We start from the raw sequence: 14,994 nt of genomic DNA, 5'->3' as shown, positions 1-14,994 counted from the left end.
ATTAAGGTGCCTGTTGCCCTGGAAACCGCCGGGCCTATACCCAGCCTTTCCTCTATGCATACTCCTTTAACTATTCATTCCATCTCATATACCAGAATCACAGAATTACTCTGTCTAAGGGAATGACAGTGCTTTGCACTTTGAGAGGTTGAAAAGTCACCATCCTTAGTATTAGCATCCTTAGTATTATCCCAATATGAGGGGGTGTGTTTTTTTCATTTGTGAAGTATTAAAGCCTCTGGCTTCATTGGGTGATAATGCTAATTTGGAATGTTAGTTGTGTGTTGTTTTTTTTAATGATGCAACACTGTTCATTTTAGCAGTTTACAGACACATGGCCTGATATGACATCTACAGTATATTATGCGACAACATAATCAGAGTACCACAATCAGTCACTGTTAGATCATGCATTGTCAGACAACTATCCAGATATCTGGGGTGGTCATAACAGTGACAGGGTTTATCTGCTAATAGGAAGCTATTGTATTCTGTGAAGTTCATAGTTGCTCGGTTTAAAGCAGGATGTTGAGCGTGGGGGGGATTTTCTCTGTCACTGATGATGCGGTAAACTGAGTAGTTTACCTAGGTCAGGAAGTAGCGTGGAAGGTACTGGGGAAATGTTTGGGCTATGTTGTAGCTTTAAAAAGAGATGTGGGCCAAACCATAGGGTTAAAGGAGCACTAAGAACTGATTGTGCTCTGCTTTCATATATGCTAAAGTTAGAAGGAAGCTAGAATGGAAACACTTGTTTTTCTGTTTCCTCAATTGAACTTTTTTGCCCCAAAAGAGGAAGCATATTTCAAAATGCTCTGTCCTGAGGACTTGTTGGCACCGAGAATGAAAGCTAGTAATTTCAGGTAGGTCATTTTATTTCTCACTTGAAATCTTCTGATCCTTTTTATTTTATTGAAAGCAGCAATTGATTTTTTGTGTCTTTGAACAATTCTATGAAGCTTCTAAGTCCTTCTTTCATTACATTTTGTAAGAATGCCACTTCCTATATTTGCATTGCGCAACAAGAATTGGAGAAAGACAGACAAAGTATACCTTTAATATGAATATGCAATCTGATATTGTGACCTCCACTCTTTAAGTGTGACTTATTCTTCCACTCTTTAAGTGTTGCTGTCAACTTCATGATGTAAAGGGTTGGCCAAAGCACCATGCTTGACTTGTTTCTACAGAGACTGTACATGTGTACCTGAAAGCCATTTCCATGGCCTCAAATAGCTGGAGATGAGAAAACAAACATTTCTTCATTAAGGTGACACCTTAGAATGAACAGTTCTGAGTTTTGTACCTTGGTTCATTTTATTTGCGTCAGAGTATTTGCCAAGACAACTGGAGCCTTACAGTAGGCGTTAATGAGTCATTTGTAGCTGTCTCAGTTTGTAGCTGTCTCTTGTTGATACTTTTGATGTAGAACAGTGAGGCAAATTAAATGACTCTACGCGATGGGGGTAAATTGTGACACTGTTAAATCCATCTATGAACTATTCAAACAGTTGAATAATACAACCTAGAAAGGAATTAGAGACAGGGAAATAGAAGTTGTTGTGAATGATAGTTTCGCGACACAGTTTCAGTGGCTGTCGCCGTGAATTCCTGTCTATGCAAATTCTCTTGAAAGTGCTGCTCTTCCTGTGAGTGAGTGCTGCTCTTCCTGTGAGTGAGTGCTGCTCTTCCTGTGGCTGTCTGAGTTGAGGTGCAGAAGTACATTTCCCCTTGGTGTTTCCCTTTGTTCTGTGTTTCTGGACATTATTTGGTGGTTGGTTTCTAGTTTCAGAATGTTGGTTAGCTCACTGATGCCGTCTTGCTTTGCTAGTATTCTCAAGGGCAATCCATAAATGAGATGCCACTGCTGCCTTCAGGGAAACACTGCATGATCTGTTGACCTTTATGTCATGTGACCTAAGGTGAAAAGAAAGAACAGGGACTATTTTTTTCAGTTGTCATGTGAACATCCGTGTTAAAGGTCCTCAGCACGAGTAACAAAATGTCTGGTTCACTCCTCTGTTGTTGTGATTCTGTAGCCTGGTTCCCATTTACTGTATGTTGGTGGCGTCTTGTCGACTCAAACAATGTTTGGCGTGACAATAACCGTAGGAGTTGGCAAGATAGCACAAACAGATCTGGGACCAGGCTAGTGATTTTGTGCATTATGATTCAACAGCTGTGGAATAACCCGGAATGTACTATCATTATGTCCAGTTACAGTATGTGTCTTCTGAGAGTCACCGGTGTTCATTCCTTCTGGTTGCAGATTGAAAGACAAGAAGAGCCGACTGAGCCTTCTGCTGACCAAGTCAGGCTCCCATGAAAACATCAGTCCAGGAAAAAAGACAGCCACCACCAACAACAAGTAAGACATCAGTCAAGGATAAAGGCAAAGCAATGGAAAGAGATTGCCCCGCAGAATAACCTAACATGTTTAATTGCCCCAGATGCCCAATTTGTATTGAAGAGCATTTTCAATTGTAAAGGTATATTTCACATGTTTAGATAATTGTTACCTTACCTTGAAAGCAGCATCGCCCAAATACTACTTCAAGGAAACGAATATGAAGCTAAATATGAAATTTAGCTGAATTATCCCTTTAAATTTGTGCAATATGCAGTTACTTTTCCTCAATCCAAATACAAGAGGGAAACAACAGGATCTAAACATGGCCCACCGTCAGCTTTCAAAAGGATCAAACCCGAAATATATATAAACAAATGAATGCATCATCATTAGCAGAGGACTTAAATTATATCTCTGACTGTTTTCTTCAGCATCTCACCAGAGGCAGCGTTGAGATGGAGCGACTCCTTTGAAGATCTGATCAGACATTCAGGTTAGATGGAAGTCAGCGATATCTCATTTATTCACAAATTGCGAGTCTAAACCATTTTTGTTCAAAGCACAACTTTAATGGGAAGAAACAGTGTCTTTTGGGAAATTAAAGGTTAGAGAAGAACAATGGAATTTGACTAGATGTTTTCAGTGTTTGGTAAGATGTTCAAACCTGTCTAACTTCCTGATATGTCTATTGAAGAGTGTTTTCTTACAGCTATAAATCATTTTGGTCTAGAGTGCCACAGAGATCAGTGGTTGAATGTTTAATATTATCTTTCCCACTTTTCATTGAGAGCAGGTTTGGAATCTATAGAGCATTGGAATTTATATTATGAATATGAATAAACAAGAAACAAATAAATAATAAATAATAAACAAGTAGCCTAAACAAATATAAGGCATGTCTTTCAGTGAATATAGTCTGGAATTCAATCAATCGGGTGCTTACACAGTAACACATCTACAGCATTAGCCTCAAGTGGGCATAATGCAGATCCCTTTGTGGCCATTACTCTGGTAACAGTACATGCTAATTTTCTTTCACATAGACCTCCTCGTTGAATCCAATAGATCATTAAAGAGGATGTTCTTCTCCCCCCGATGCAGACGGAGTGGAGTCGTTCTCTCAGTTCCTCAGGACAGAGTTCAGTGAGGAGAACATTGAGTTCTGGTTGGCCTGTGAGGAGTACAAGACCATCGACTCGGAAATCCGGCTCATCTCCAAAGCCAAGCACATGTATTCTGTCTTCATTGAAGCCGAGGCCCCAAAAGAGGTATATATATATATATATATATATATATATATAGTGCTCGAGAAATGAAACCAAATAGGCTTTGCTGGGGGATTTTTATCAGTGGCAATGGAAAAACTGTGGGCCCTATCAATATAAATTCCCTGAAGCTGATGCTTGGTCAATGGGACTTATTAAACTATTCAACGAAAGATACAACTTGATCTTCTTTGCACTTCTATGATCTTGATCTAGTTTGAAGAATGGCTGATTAGATGCATCAGCATTCACTGGTATACATACGGTGACCTTTATAAACTATGCACAGGAACTATGCAGAAGTTACAATGAGTAAGATGCTAGAACAAGAGCCCTGAGAACCATGTGATTTAGAAATGGCTCTAATCCCCTAGTGAGACAGACATGACCATTGCAGAACCATGTAGTTTAGAGACTTTATACCCACAGGAAGCATTGGATGAAGACTGATGTGACCGTGTGGTCTTCTTTCTCTGCGACTAGCAGCAACTGAACCAGTGATATAAACACCCACGCACTTTCAGTTTGAGATCAAGACATTCGCTCAGTCAGATAATAAGCAAGCAGGACTTCAAAACCACACACCTTTTCAGTCTGGTGTTCAATGTGCTGCAAGGACAGTGACATGTGAAGACTGAAAAGTGTCACATGGACACCACATTCTACTTATATGGAGGACTCTGAGTAAAGTCAACTCAAACCAATGCCTCAGGGAGGCTCTGAGTAAAGTCAACTCAAAACAATGCCTCAGGGAGGCTCTGAGTAAAGTCAACTCAAACCAATGCCTCAGGGAGGCTCTGAGTAAAGTCAACTCAAAACAATGCCTCAGGGAGGCTCTGAGTAAAGTCAACTCAAAACAGTGCCTTAGTGAGACTTGGGCCAGCCATAAACTGTAGCTCTTCACCTTCCACGACTGTATTTTGACCTCTCTTCCACTGACTGACCTGAAAGAAGTTCAACTTGCCAATAGAATGCATTTGGTACTAAACTGAGTGTAAAGTGACACATACTTTGGGCACACACTGGCCCAATCTCAATGTACCACTAGATCTGACGTCCTATGCGCTTGTAGAGATCAGAGTAGATTTGATTGGTTTAAAACAATATAGTGAAACTTCCACCTAGCCAATCAGAAGGAAAGGTGGTGCTATTACCATATCACCATATCTAAGGGTTGATTAGCCCCATCCACTCAACATACTCATAATAGTGTCACTTGTCTTTTAGGTCAACATCGACTATGCCTCCAAGGTGGCCATCCAGAAGACCATGGCTTCGCCGACGAATACCTGCTTCGATGCGGCGCAGAGCAAAGTCTACAGCCTGATGAAAAAAGACTGCTACCCAAGGTTCCTCACGTCAGACATCTACCTGCACCTCACCAAGAGAAAAGGCCCCGGGACCACCATGTACCGCCGGAGGTCACGGTCCTGCGTTTTCAATGAGCCGCGAGGGGAGGCCACCAGCGACTCCTCTGACTGGTTGTAGCATCGTAAGCCGAGAGTAGCACAATACACACACTCACACACACACACAGACACACAGACACACACACAGACACACACGCACCCTTCCAAATTCCCTTGCAGTGCAATGCCTGTCGCTGACTAGTTGTGTGATTGTGGAAAGCTGTACCTTTTTAATGAGAGACTTTCTGAAGAGATTTGACTTTACAGCTATCAATTAAAATGTTCCCCATCTAGACAGCAAACATGAACAGACCGTGTAAGAATACTAATATGCAATATTCATCTTGTTTACCGTTAAATGTCTTGCCACTGCTTGTATTAATTCAATAATTTATTATAATAATATGTTATGTTGGCTTTTAGTTGTAACTTGTATATATTGTCTGGAGAGTAATTATTGGAATAAACAACATATTATAAAAATGTTTTTAATTTTTTAATTTTTTTTTTTTTTTTACAAACGGTTCAATCATGTCAAAAGAGACAAACGTAATGGTAGTGCATTACACAGTCAGAAGGGTTGATAGAAGGATCTGGAAGGAACCCAGATCACTGAAACATTTATAGACCTCACCAAGCAAGTGAGTAACCACTCTAGGATTGGAATTATTCACGTCATTGGTATGCATACAGTATTCCTTCCAAAGACAAATATGTAATCATTCCAAGCTTGCCAGTGATCCAACTGAGTCCATGGCAGCGTTCCAAATTACACCCTATTTCATATATAGTGCACTACGTACGGTTCTGGTCAAAAGTAGTGCACTTTGTAGGGAACAGAGTATCGTTTGGCACGCAACCTTTCCCTTTCAAATGTGTATGCGGTGGGAGGAAGCGTACGCATAATTCACATAGTCCCTGGGTTTAGTGGGCTTATTCTCTGTCATTAACACATGTCAGGGTCTCCTTTAGCCTTTGGAGCAATACAGTTGTCTCCTGCTGAGTTACTGTCATTCCAGCATGACCAGAATGCCTCGTAAATGAATATCTTTATGCATGCATGTAAAGGGCGTTGGAATGCATAATGCTCTGACTTGTATTCATTGAAATGGTGGAAAAAAATAAGAATAGAATAGAATAGAATAAAATGTGTGGTGAAAGATGTGTTCTAAAAGTATCATTTCAGCCAGTAGTTTTAAAAGTAACGTTCACGGGCCAAAACAGGTCCCCCAAAAGTGTGCACTACGTAGGGTTCTGGTCAAAAGTGGGCACTACGTAGGGTTCTGGTCAAAAGTGTGCACTACGTAGGGTTCTGGTCAAAAGTGTGCACTACGTAGGGTTCTGGTCAAAAGTGTGCACTACGTAGGGTTCTGGTCAAAAGTGTGCACTACGTAGGGTTCTGGTCAAAAGTGTGCACTACGTAGGGTTCTGGTCAAAAGTGGGCACTACGTAGGGTTCTGGTCAAAAGTGTGCACTACGTAAGGTTCTGGTCAAAAGTGGGCACTACGTGGGGTTCTGGTCAAAAGTGGGCACTACGTGGGGTTCTGGTCAAAAGTGTGCACTACGTAAGGTTCTGGTCAAAAGTGTGCACTACGTAGGGTTCTGGTCAAAAGTGGGCACTACGTAGGGTTCTGGTCAAAAGTGGGCACTACGTAGGGTTCTGGTCAAAAGTGTGCCCTACGTAAGGTTCTGGTCAAAAGTGTGCACTACGTAGGGTTCTGGTCAAAAGTGGGCACTACGTAGGGTTCTGGTCAAAAGTGTGCACTACGTAAGGTTCTGGTCAAAAGTGGGCACTACGTAGGGTTCTGGTCAAAAGTGTGCTCTACGTCATCCATTTCCTATGATATGTTACGTCCTGCAAAAAAACGTAATAAAAAATCTGTTGCAATTCGTGTAATATGATTCCAATTTGCACAATAGGTTGCGAATTTGTAAGCGCTTAAGATTCCGTTCAATCTCTTTAATACAATGCTGTTGTTAAATTCATCACAGCAAAGTGATTAACTTGTTTCCCTTCCTGTAGGAGTTAAATGACGTCCAGGACCGACTCCATGGCATCTTCATCAAGGAAGTTTGGTCAGTCTGTTTAAAAAACTGCATTGCCTGGACATTAAAAAATCAAGGACTGTTATTAGTTAAAATTCCTAGACAGTTCACAACAATGTTGAATCCTTCGAATAGAGAAATCAATAAGCGCAACACTTGACTTGCCTTAGGAAATAACGAGGTAACATCCCTAAGGCATACATATGCCCCTCAGACAAAAAAAACATGATAAAATATTTAGATCCAAGTAACATTGATTTAATACATGAATGCTAACCATGGCCTAGGTTTCCTTAACCCTCACTGATTCTAACCTATTTTTATTTCATTTAACTAGGCAAGTCAGTTAAGAACAAATTCTTATTTACAATGACGGCCTACCCCGGGCCAAACCATAACCCAGATGACGCTGGGCCAATTGTGCGCCACCCAACGGGACTCCCAATCACGGCCAGTTGTGATACAGCCTGGATTCAAACCAGGGACTGTAGTGACACCTCCAGCACTGAGATGCAGTGCTTTAGACTGTTGTGCCACTCGGGACTGTGACACTACGACTGACTTATAGTGGAGGAGGCATACAGTGCCAGGAGTGGATGAAGACGGACACTGTAGGATTCAAATCCTTTACTTGACTTTTTTTAAATAGACATTCATATTTCTTTCACACAGACAGACGGGCAGGCATTGTTGCAGCACATTGGGAAAATAAACTTGGTTAGGGGCCGACAAGGACACACAGCGCCTCACTGTGGCTTAGTAGAGAAGGCTCCCTAACCACAGTGTGGGACAGGAGTATTTCTTGGGCAAAAACTCTTGGCCCTTGTTACGATTCATGATTAGGGCCTGGAGTTTTACCTGACCGTGTGATCTGCTTACTAGGGAAAACTCCTGGTGCTAGGTATGGCAGCTAGGTGATATGGTGTTGGAAGAGGAAGACACTAGTAAAACCTGAACAGTATTGGTATAATAAACATTTCACAATGTCATATCTACATGGAAGCTATTTCTGTTTTTGTGTGGGATGCTTTCAAAGCCAACTATTTTGGCTTAACTTCAATGAGAAACATCCAGCTATGTATTGTTAGGAGGCATAGTATCTACCCACCTAAATAAATAACAACCACAGAATTAACCAGCTATGTATTGTTAGGAGGCATAGTATCTACCCACCTAAATAAATAACAACCACAGAATAAACCAGCTATGTATTGTTAGGAGGCATAGTATCTACCCACCTAAATAAATAACAACCAAATCAGCAATAAACATTGTCTCAGAGTCTGAAGTGCACCGATGACAACACTTCTAAGCACTGTGTGAGACAGGCACCTCTTTTGAAAATCAAATGTCCTAGTCTTGGTTTGTCCACACGGATGCAAATCGGGATCCCTGTGGTGTTTTCCATCACCTGGTGAGATTTACATTCCTGGTTTTGTTTTGGAAGCACATTAGGTCTTGGGTTGGATGACAATATGGGGGTCAGGATAGCGACACAGGCAGCACTGTCCTCGTACACCATGAAGACTGCCTTCATATACCATGACACACCATCGTTTATCTTCATTAGACAATACATCACGTGTCTGACACACATGGGGTTTGGGTTTCCTATAGGCAGAAAGGGTAGACCTTGCACTGATTGCAACTGTTGATGATGACCTTTGACCCTGCATCTCCACCAGATGTTAAATACTTAGCACCACTCAAAAGCACACAAATCATCTAGTAACTCCAATGTACATGCTCTGATTCGCACAAAAGCCAACGAAGCCTAGTTGTATTGTAGAGTTAGATTGGGCAGACATATATCGTATGCAGTATGCACAGAGTGCAGCCCAGTGCATAGCATACCATATTGTTGTCCATGTGTCCTTGAGATGAACGTGATAGTCCACAACGGATATGCAAATCCAGTGTAATACACAGGACGCAGGGCATTTCCCTTTATGCTCTATTCGTTTACAGCCAGTCTCCCGTCGACTGGCTTCATCAGACAGGTCGCAGTTCTCAACTAGCCTGCCTGGTTAAATAAAGGTGAAATAAAAGGTTAAATAAAGGTGAAATAAAGGTGAAATAAAATGTATGTCTTGGGGAACCCTGCACTGGCTGACTATTCTTCTGTAATAATATATAGCCATGTGTATGTTTATTTTATGAATCTTGTTTTAACTGCCTATGGATGACTATCTAAAAGAGATTTTGGTAGCACTTTGTTTTACTGTGCAGTATTTATCCACCGAGAAATAATGTGGTGAAACGGTTCATTGTACGCTCTTTTGACATTAGGGTTGTATTGGGATTATGTACTCTGCCTTTCATCCTCATATCTATAAATGATATTGAGGTGGACAGGATATAACAGAAGGCATGAGGGCCACTCCTTGAATCACAGGTGTATACTCTCTCACCAAATATTTATATATATACCTTCTCTCCAAACATCACCTTTGCATACTGATTTTCATGTGTTCCAAGGGGAGCCTTGTTTAGATCAGTCCATGCAACTTAACTCCTTCACCTCAAAACAATCCCAATCTGAGCTTCACACTGGCAGGAACTATTTTCTCTCTCCCAGACAGACAACGCAGCCATGGCAATAAAGTGAGTTTCTTTATGTCTGATTCTGTAAATGAATGACTCCATTTTTCAACGTAAATTACAACTTGCTACAGAAATGTGAAGTGTCGTATGTCCATTTTGGGATTTAAGTCGATATAAATATATAATGTATTGGATAACAGGTCATTTGAATTTTTGATGCTCTGTTGACTGGACAAAAAAAAAAAAAAACGAATTGATGAAAACGATATTAATCTATTTTCTCTCCAGGTGTGAGGTAGATTTGATGTTGTGTTTTGAGAACCACTGATTACTGCGCTAGTGATGGATCTCAACACTCTTTTCAAGGGTAGATTTTGTTGCTTTCCCAAGGACCCGCTTGAAGAGGCTGAGACTTGGGGAGAGTCTGTGGACAAACTCCTGGGTTGTAAACGTGAGGACGAAGTTATATCTTTTTACTATATCGCCTGTCTGAAAGGCATCACCAAGCCTGCTAAACAAGTTACGGAGGATATCGGATATAGGAAATTATTATTGTCTGTTACCAGTAACTATATATATCAAGTTAGTATTACTGCCAGTAACTAAAATGTATCAAGTTAGTATTTCTGACTTTATCAGAACTCATGTTCATATACTTTCTAACAATAACAAACAATGAGAAATTCCTATTTCCAATAAATCTTACGTTTTTCCTTTTCATATTCCTCTCTATTTCCAGCCGGGCAGGCGGCTTTCAGAGAATTCCTTAAATCAGAGTATAGTGAGGAGAATATTCTGTTTTGGCTGGCCTGTGAGGAGTACAAGAACATCACGTCTCTTCCAGAGATGATCTCATCTGCAAACAGGATCTACTCAGAGTTTGTGGAATGTGAAGCACCGAGACAGGTAAGTAACCATCTGGGACTATGTATCATGGTGCTGAACAGGATTGGGGAGGAACTGATTACATGTAATCCGATTACAAAGAAACTGTAACTGTAATCAGTCATGTGACCTGCAAAACTATTGTAATCGGATTACAGATACTTTTGGAAAACTAGATGATTACTTCTTGGATTACTTTTACATTTAGGAAGGATGTTGCAAAGAAAAAATATACATTATGACACATTTCCGTTTTCTCAATGACATTCAATTCAGTGTTGAAAAAAGATGCAAGTTTAAGTTTGTTCCACCTGAGCGAGTCTGGCCACAAGTCAGAGACCACTATGATGACACACCAAATGCTTTTGATGGATCATTTATGTCTTCCTCTAATGCCTCTTAAGGGGAAAGTAATCCAGAAGTAACTGAAAATAATATGATTACGTTACTGAGTTTTGGGTAATACAAAAGTGGCATTACTGATTACAATTTTGGACAGGTAACGAGTAACTGTAACAGATTACATTTAGAAAGTAACCTACCCAGGGCTGATTCTGAACTAGGATCAGTTTATCCTTTTAGATCATAATGAATAAGATGAAATGGGCCATGAGAGAACTGATCCTAGATCAGCACTCCTACTCTGACATGCTTGACACATATGTTATCACAATCTGGTAAAACAGTATAAAACTCCACATTTCAACACTATTTGATATAACAAACTTCTCTGAAAATTAACAAATTCCTTAAAGGACCTGGTTGGATCTACACCTGGTAATGCTTTTCATTGCACATATGCAGAGATTTCTTACAGAGATATTTAATCGGTATGAGCTGTGTAGTCAGTAGACATAAGATCTAAATCCAGAAATCAATATAATGAAAAAAGAAAGACCAAAGAAATGCATATTACTGTACATTGTGTTTTGTTTAAAGATCAATATTGATTGTGGGACCAGAGAAAATATCACCAAGAACATCTCTCAGCCGAGCCTGACCTCTTTCGACACGGCACAGAAGTTGATCTACAGTCTGATGGCCAGGGATTGTTACCCACGATTCCTCAAGTCAGACGTCTACCAGGATATGCTGAGGGGAGCAAGGTGACTCTCTCAAACGACAAACACTCTAAAAGTGTTTCTCAACCTTTTATGTACCACAGATTGGCAAGATATATATAGTCCCTCCATCCATGGAGGACCACTTAGATTAAAGGGGTAGTTCACTTTTTGGAGGTGTTATCTTATTTTCAATTTACCTAGGGTTTTGTTACCTGGGATGTAGTTTAGCGATGTCCAGAATATCCTGGCTAGAACGTTTTAACCTTTTACGGCAGTGGGCTAAATCAGGGTCACACGGAGTGACTCTTGGTAGTCTTAAACAAATCTACTTTGAAACAAAAGTATACACCTCACACACATGGTTATGGGCTTACAAAAAAGAAGACACATGTACCATGTCAGATATAGAGTTGAAATGTAATTCCATTTTGAGTTTGCATCCCAATATTACACTTGATATACATCCCAGAAGACTGAAATATAACAAAACTGAAATACCAGATTTTTGTTGGGCTTTTTTAATTATCTTTATTAATGATGAAATTATTAAATATATGAATAACATTCCACCCATGAGGCCAAAGACGGAGCTTTTGGTCATTGATTGCAGGAAAAGGCTACATGTAGCAATGCAAGTGGAAACGTATTGTATCATAGTGATTTAAAATAGCGAACTATCCCTTTAATGTGTGGCAATCCTTAATTGAAATAACAAAGTGGGAAACCTCTCCTCTGTTTTGGTAAAAAGCTGAGGAATGGGCCTGAAGAAATGTAACAACATTTACAACATTGGAGTAAAATAAGCTAATATTTGGGGTTCTGATGGGTTTTGGCAGTTGAACTATACTCGTGAGTTATATTTGTCAAGACTCAATGGGTACATATCATTAATCTATACCTCCAAAAATGGATTTCGCAACTGCAGATTGCCCCATTAAAACTAGCACTTGAGAACAGACTAAATGGCAGTCAGCTAACCATCTAACCAGAAATCATCTAACTGGTCCAGAGGTTGAGAAACACTACTCTAAAACATGAAGTATAAACTGGTTGGTTCCAGCCCTGAATGCTGATTGTCTGACAGCTGTGGTATATCAGACCGTATTGCACGGGTATGACAAAACATTTATTTTTACTGCTCTAATTACGTTGGTAACCAGTTTATAACAGCAATAAGGCACCTCGGGGGTTTGTGGTATATGGCCAATATACCACGGCTATAGGCTGATTTCAGAGATAGCTTTTCTTAAACTTGTGACTACATTTCATGGGTTGATTCCATTCTCACTTAAAATAGAAGAGGAATTACTGTATATATTATAATGTGTGAAATGTTGTTGTATTTCACTGTTAGAGACTAAAAGTTGCTGTTAGAGACTAAAAGGTACCCCTTTTGACCATAAATGAAATGACAAAATAAGCTCTTAATTTGTATCAATAGTATTATCACTTTTGTAATTTCATGTAATCAGATACTGTCTCAAAATTATCTGAATGAATCAAGCATTATATTCAAAATAAAATAAACTATGCAAATGAGTTTCCAAACTCCTGTCCTTCTGTGTGGAGAGACAGGTGCAATAGGTATTCAGGCCTTTAAAGTTCCCAGTCAACCAGGGAGACGAAGAGAAGGCCTTTTCTTTCACAATGTATCGCTTTCATTTTGAATTTGATGCAAAACATCCCAATTGTTTTGATTGACCATGATTTGTGGTCCGATTAACTTCCCTTTTCCCTGAAGAGAGCACACATTCACTCCCCATCGAGGATAAATATGAATGGAAATAAGAAATACGATGCAAACTCCCTCTTGCCCGAGCTGGCATCAATCCAATACTTCAAAATCCATGAGGGGGGCGTGAGCAAGTCGACACACTTCAAGAATCCAGGCTGTATCACAACTGGCCGTGATGGGAGTCCCATAGGGCGGCGCACAATTGGCCCAGTGTCATCCGGGTTTGGCCGGTGTAGGACGTAATTATAAATAAGATTTTGTTCTTAAATGACTTGCCTAGTTAAATAAAGGTTCAATTAAAATTACAATTACATATTTGTTTAATGGTTAGAAGGGTTTTTGGAGGGATATGGTCCCTGAAGTGCGTGGAGGTTTCCAACTCCAGATGGCAGCAAAGCTCTCAAGTTAACTTACGTTATTGTAGTATGGAGGCTTTAACTTAATCAAATGAAACTGGCCCTGCACCAGAAGATGAGGAGAAACTTCCTCCTACAGTGAATGGTGTGTACATTTAGCACAGAAAACAGACGCTGCACAAGTTTCACATCGACCGTTATGAACCACCACCATATTATGTTACAGACAACGTGTGGACATTTCTGGAGGAACTTTCTCATCACTGAAGGACAGTACAACGAGAATACCTTTTTCAGATTTTCAAGACTGATCAAATAGAGCTTTAAACCACAGTGTTTAGATGCTCTGAAAAGTGAGTTTAATGTGCGTACTGGGGTCAAAGGTGCATTGCTGTGCGATGGCCTGATAGAGGCCCTTTGCATACTTTACGTAACCATGGCGAGGGCATGCAAAGTGAGCCTAGGTATACAGTACATGTTTCCCAGAATACACGTGGTTTCATTGAAAGTCTCCAATGTCTGTCGGGCTTGAATTCTATATTGGCCTCTTAAAATAGCTGAAAATAGCACACACATTTTCTTCATGAAATTTCATTTTTCTAGTTATATATAATATAACTGTATCCCATAGGGCGGCGCACAATTGGCCCAGCCTTGTCTGGGTTAGGGTTTGGCCGGGGTAGGCCGTTGTTGTAAATAAGAATTTGTTCTTAACTGACTTGTCTAGTTAAAATAAAGGTTACTTTTAAATGTAAAAAAATATATAAAATATGTTATCATGCACAAAATTCTAAATAATCCAATCTGAATGCTCTGTGTGGGCTGCAGTTAGCAGGTATGTTAGGAGGTATACAATACTGTCACAGTGCATTCAGTAGTCCGTTAGGTTTCAAAATAATGCACTGTAACTAATATGTCAATATGACAATTCTATGTCATTGGAACATAGGATTGTTCTATGTCATTGGAACACAGGATTGTTCTATGTTCCAATGACATAGAAGTGTTCTATGTTCCAATGACATAGGATTGTTCTATGTCATTGGAACATAGAATTGTTCTATGTCAGTGGAACATAGAACAATTATATGTCAGTGGACTGACTATAGCTCATGTCAAATACACTGCCTCCCATATATTTAATTTATGGGATGTTTTATTTATTTATTTTCAGGTCCTCATATGACATTACACATTTCAGTTGGCTGCGTAGGACAGAGGAAGTAGGTGGTTTGGTCAGTCACATGTGATCTGCCAACCGAAAGTGGGACGTTTTGTTCTGTTTGGTTTTTGAATGTTCAGGTTATTTTCAGAGGTGCTATGTAAACTACATGGCAGGGGTG

At 40.0% G+C, this 14,994-nt stretch overlaps 2 protein-coding genes across 3 annotated transcripts; both read left to right on the top strand.

Moving 5' to 3' along the window:
* The first annotated feature begins 502 nt into the window (after positions 1–502).
* On the top strand, positions 503–5,504 carry rgs18 (regulator of G-protein signaling 18). Of its 2 annotated transcripts, NM_001124640.1 has the most exon segments (5): positions 670–860; positions 2,267–2,365; positions 2,779–2,840; positions 3,449–3,615; positions 4,840–5,504. In NM_001124640.1, coding segments are annotated over 5 exon segments (711 nt in total). In that variant the 5' UTR covers positions 670–738; the 3' UTR covers positions 5,101–5,504.
* Positions 5,505–9,944: 4,440 nt separating this feature from the next.
* Positions 9,945–11,776, top strand: LOC110508225 (regulator of G protein signaling 21-like). Its single transcript, XM_021588655.3, has 3 exons — positions 9,945–10,062; positions 10,351–10,517; positions 11,436–11,776. Exons 1-3 carry the CDS (start codon positions 9,954–9,956, stop codon positions 11,604–11,606), a joined length of 447 nt encoding a protein of 148 aa, XP_021444330.1. The 5' UTR covers positions 9,945–9,953; the 3' UTR covers positions 11,607–11,776.
* The last annotated feature ends 3,218 nt before the right edge of the window (positions 11,777–14,994 follow it).

Source organism: Oncorhynchus mykiss, chromosome 28 (genome assembly GCF_057628025.1).
Source record: "Oncorhynchus mykiss isolate SJ-2025 chromosome 28, ASM5762802v1, whole genome shotgun sequence".
NCBI lineage: Eukaryota > Metazoa > Chordata > Actinopteri > Salmoniformes > Salmonidae > Oncorhynchus > Oncorhynchus mykiss.
This window is presented reverse-complemented; position numbering and strand designations above follow the sequence as displayed.

What these genes read in the sequence shown, in the direction of transcription:
- rgs18 (XM_090224738.1), top strand. Translation starts at nt 739, where the DNA reads ATGGAAACACTTGTTTTTCTGTTTCCTCAATTGAACTTTTTTGCCCCA. An exon ending in ATGAAAGCTAGTAATTTCAG is followed by an intron (nt 861 to 2,266) that starts GTAGGTCATTTT and finishes TTCTGGTTGCAG; the next exon opens with ATTGAAAGACAAGAAGAGCC. An exon ending in AGATCTGATCAGACATTCAG is followed by an intron (nt 2,841 to 4,839) that starts GTTAGATGGAAG and finishes CTTGTCTTTTAG; the next exon opens with GTCAACATCGACTATGCCTC.
- LOC110508225 (XM_021588655.3), top strand. Translation starts at nt 9,954, where the DNA reads ATGGATCTCAACACTCTTTTCAAGGGTAGATTTTGTTGCTTTCCCAAG. An exon ending in CAAACTCCTGGGTTGTAAAC is followed by an intron (nt 10,063 to 10,350) that starts GTGAGGACGAAG and finishes CTCTATTTCCAG; the next exon opens with CCGGGCAGGCGGCTTTCAGA. An exon ending in AATGTGAAGCACCGAGACAG is followed by an intron (nt 10,518 to 11,435) that starts GTAAGTAACCAT and finishes TTTTGTTTAAAG; the next exon opens with ATCAATATTGATTGTGGGAC.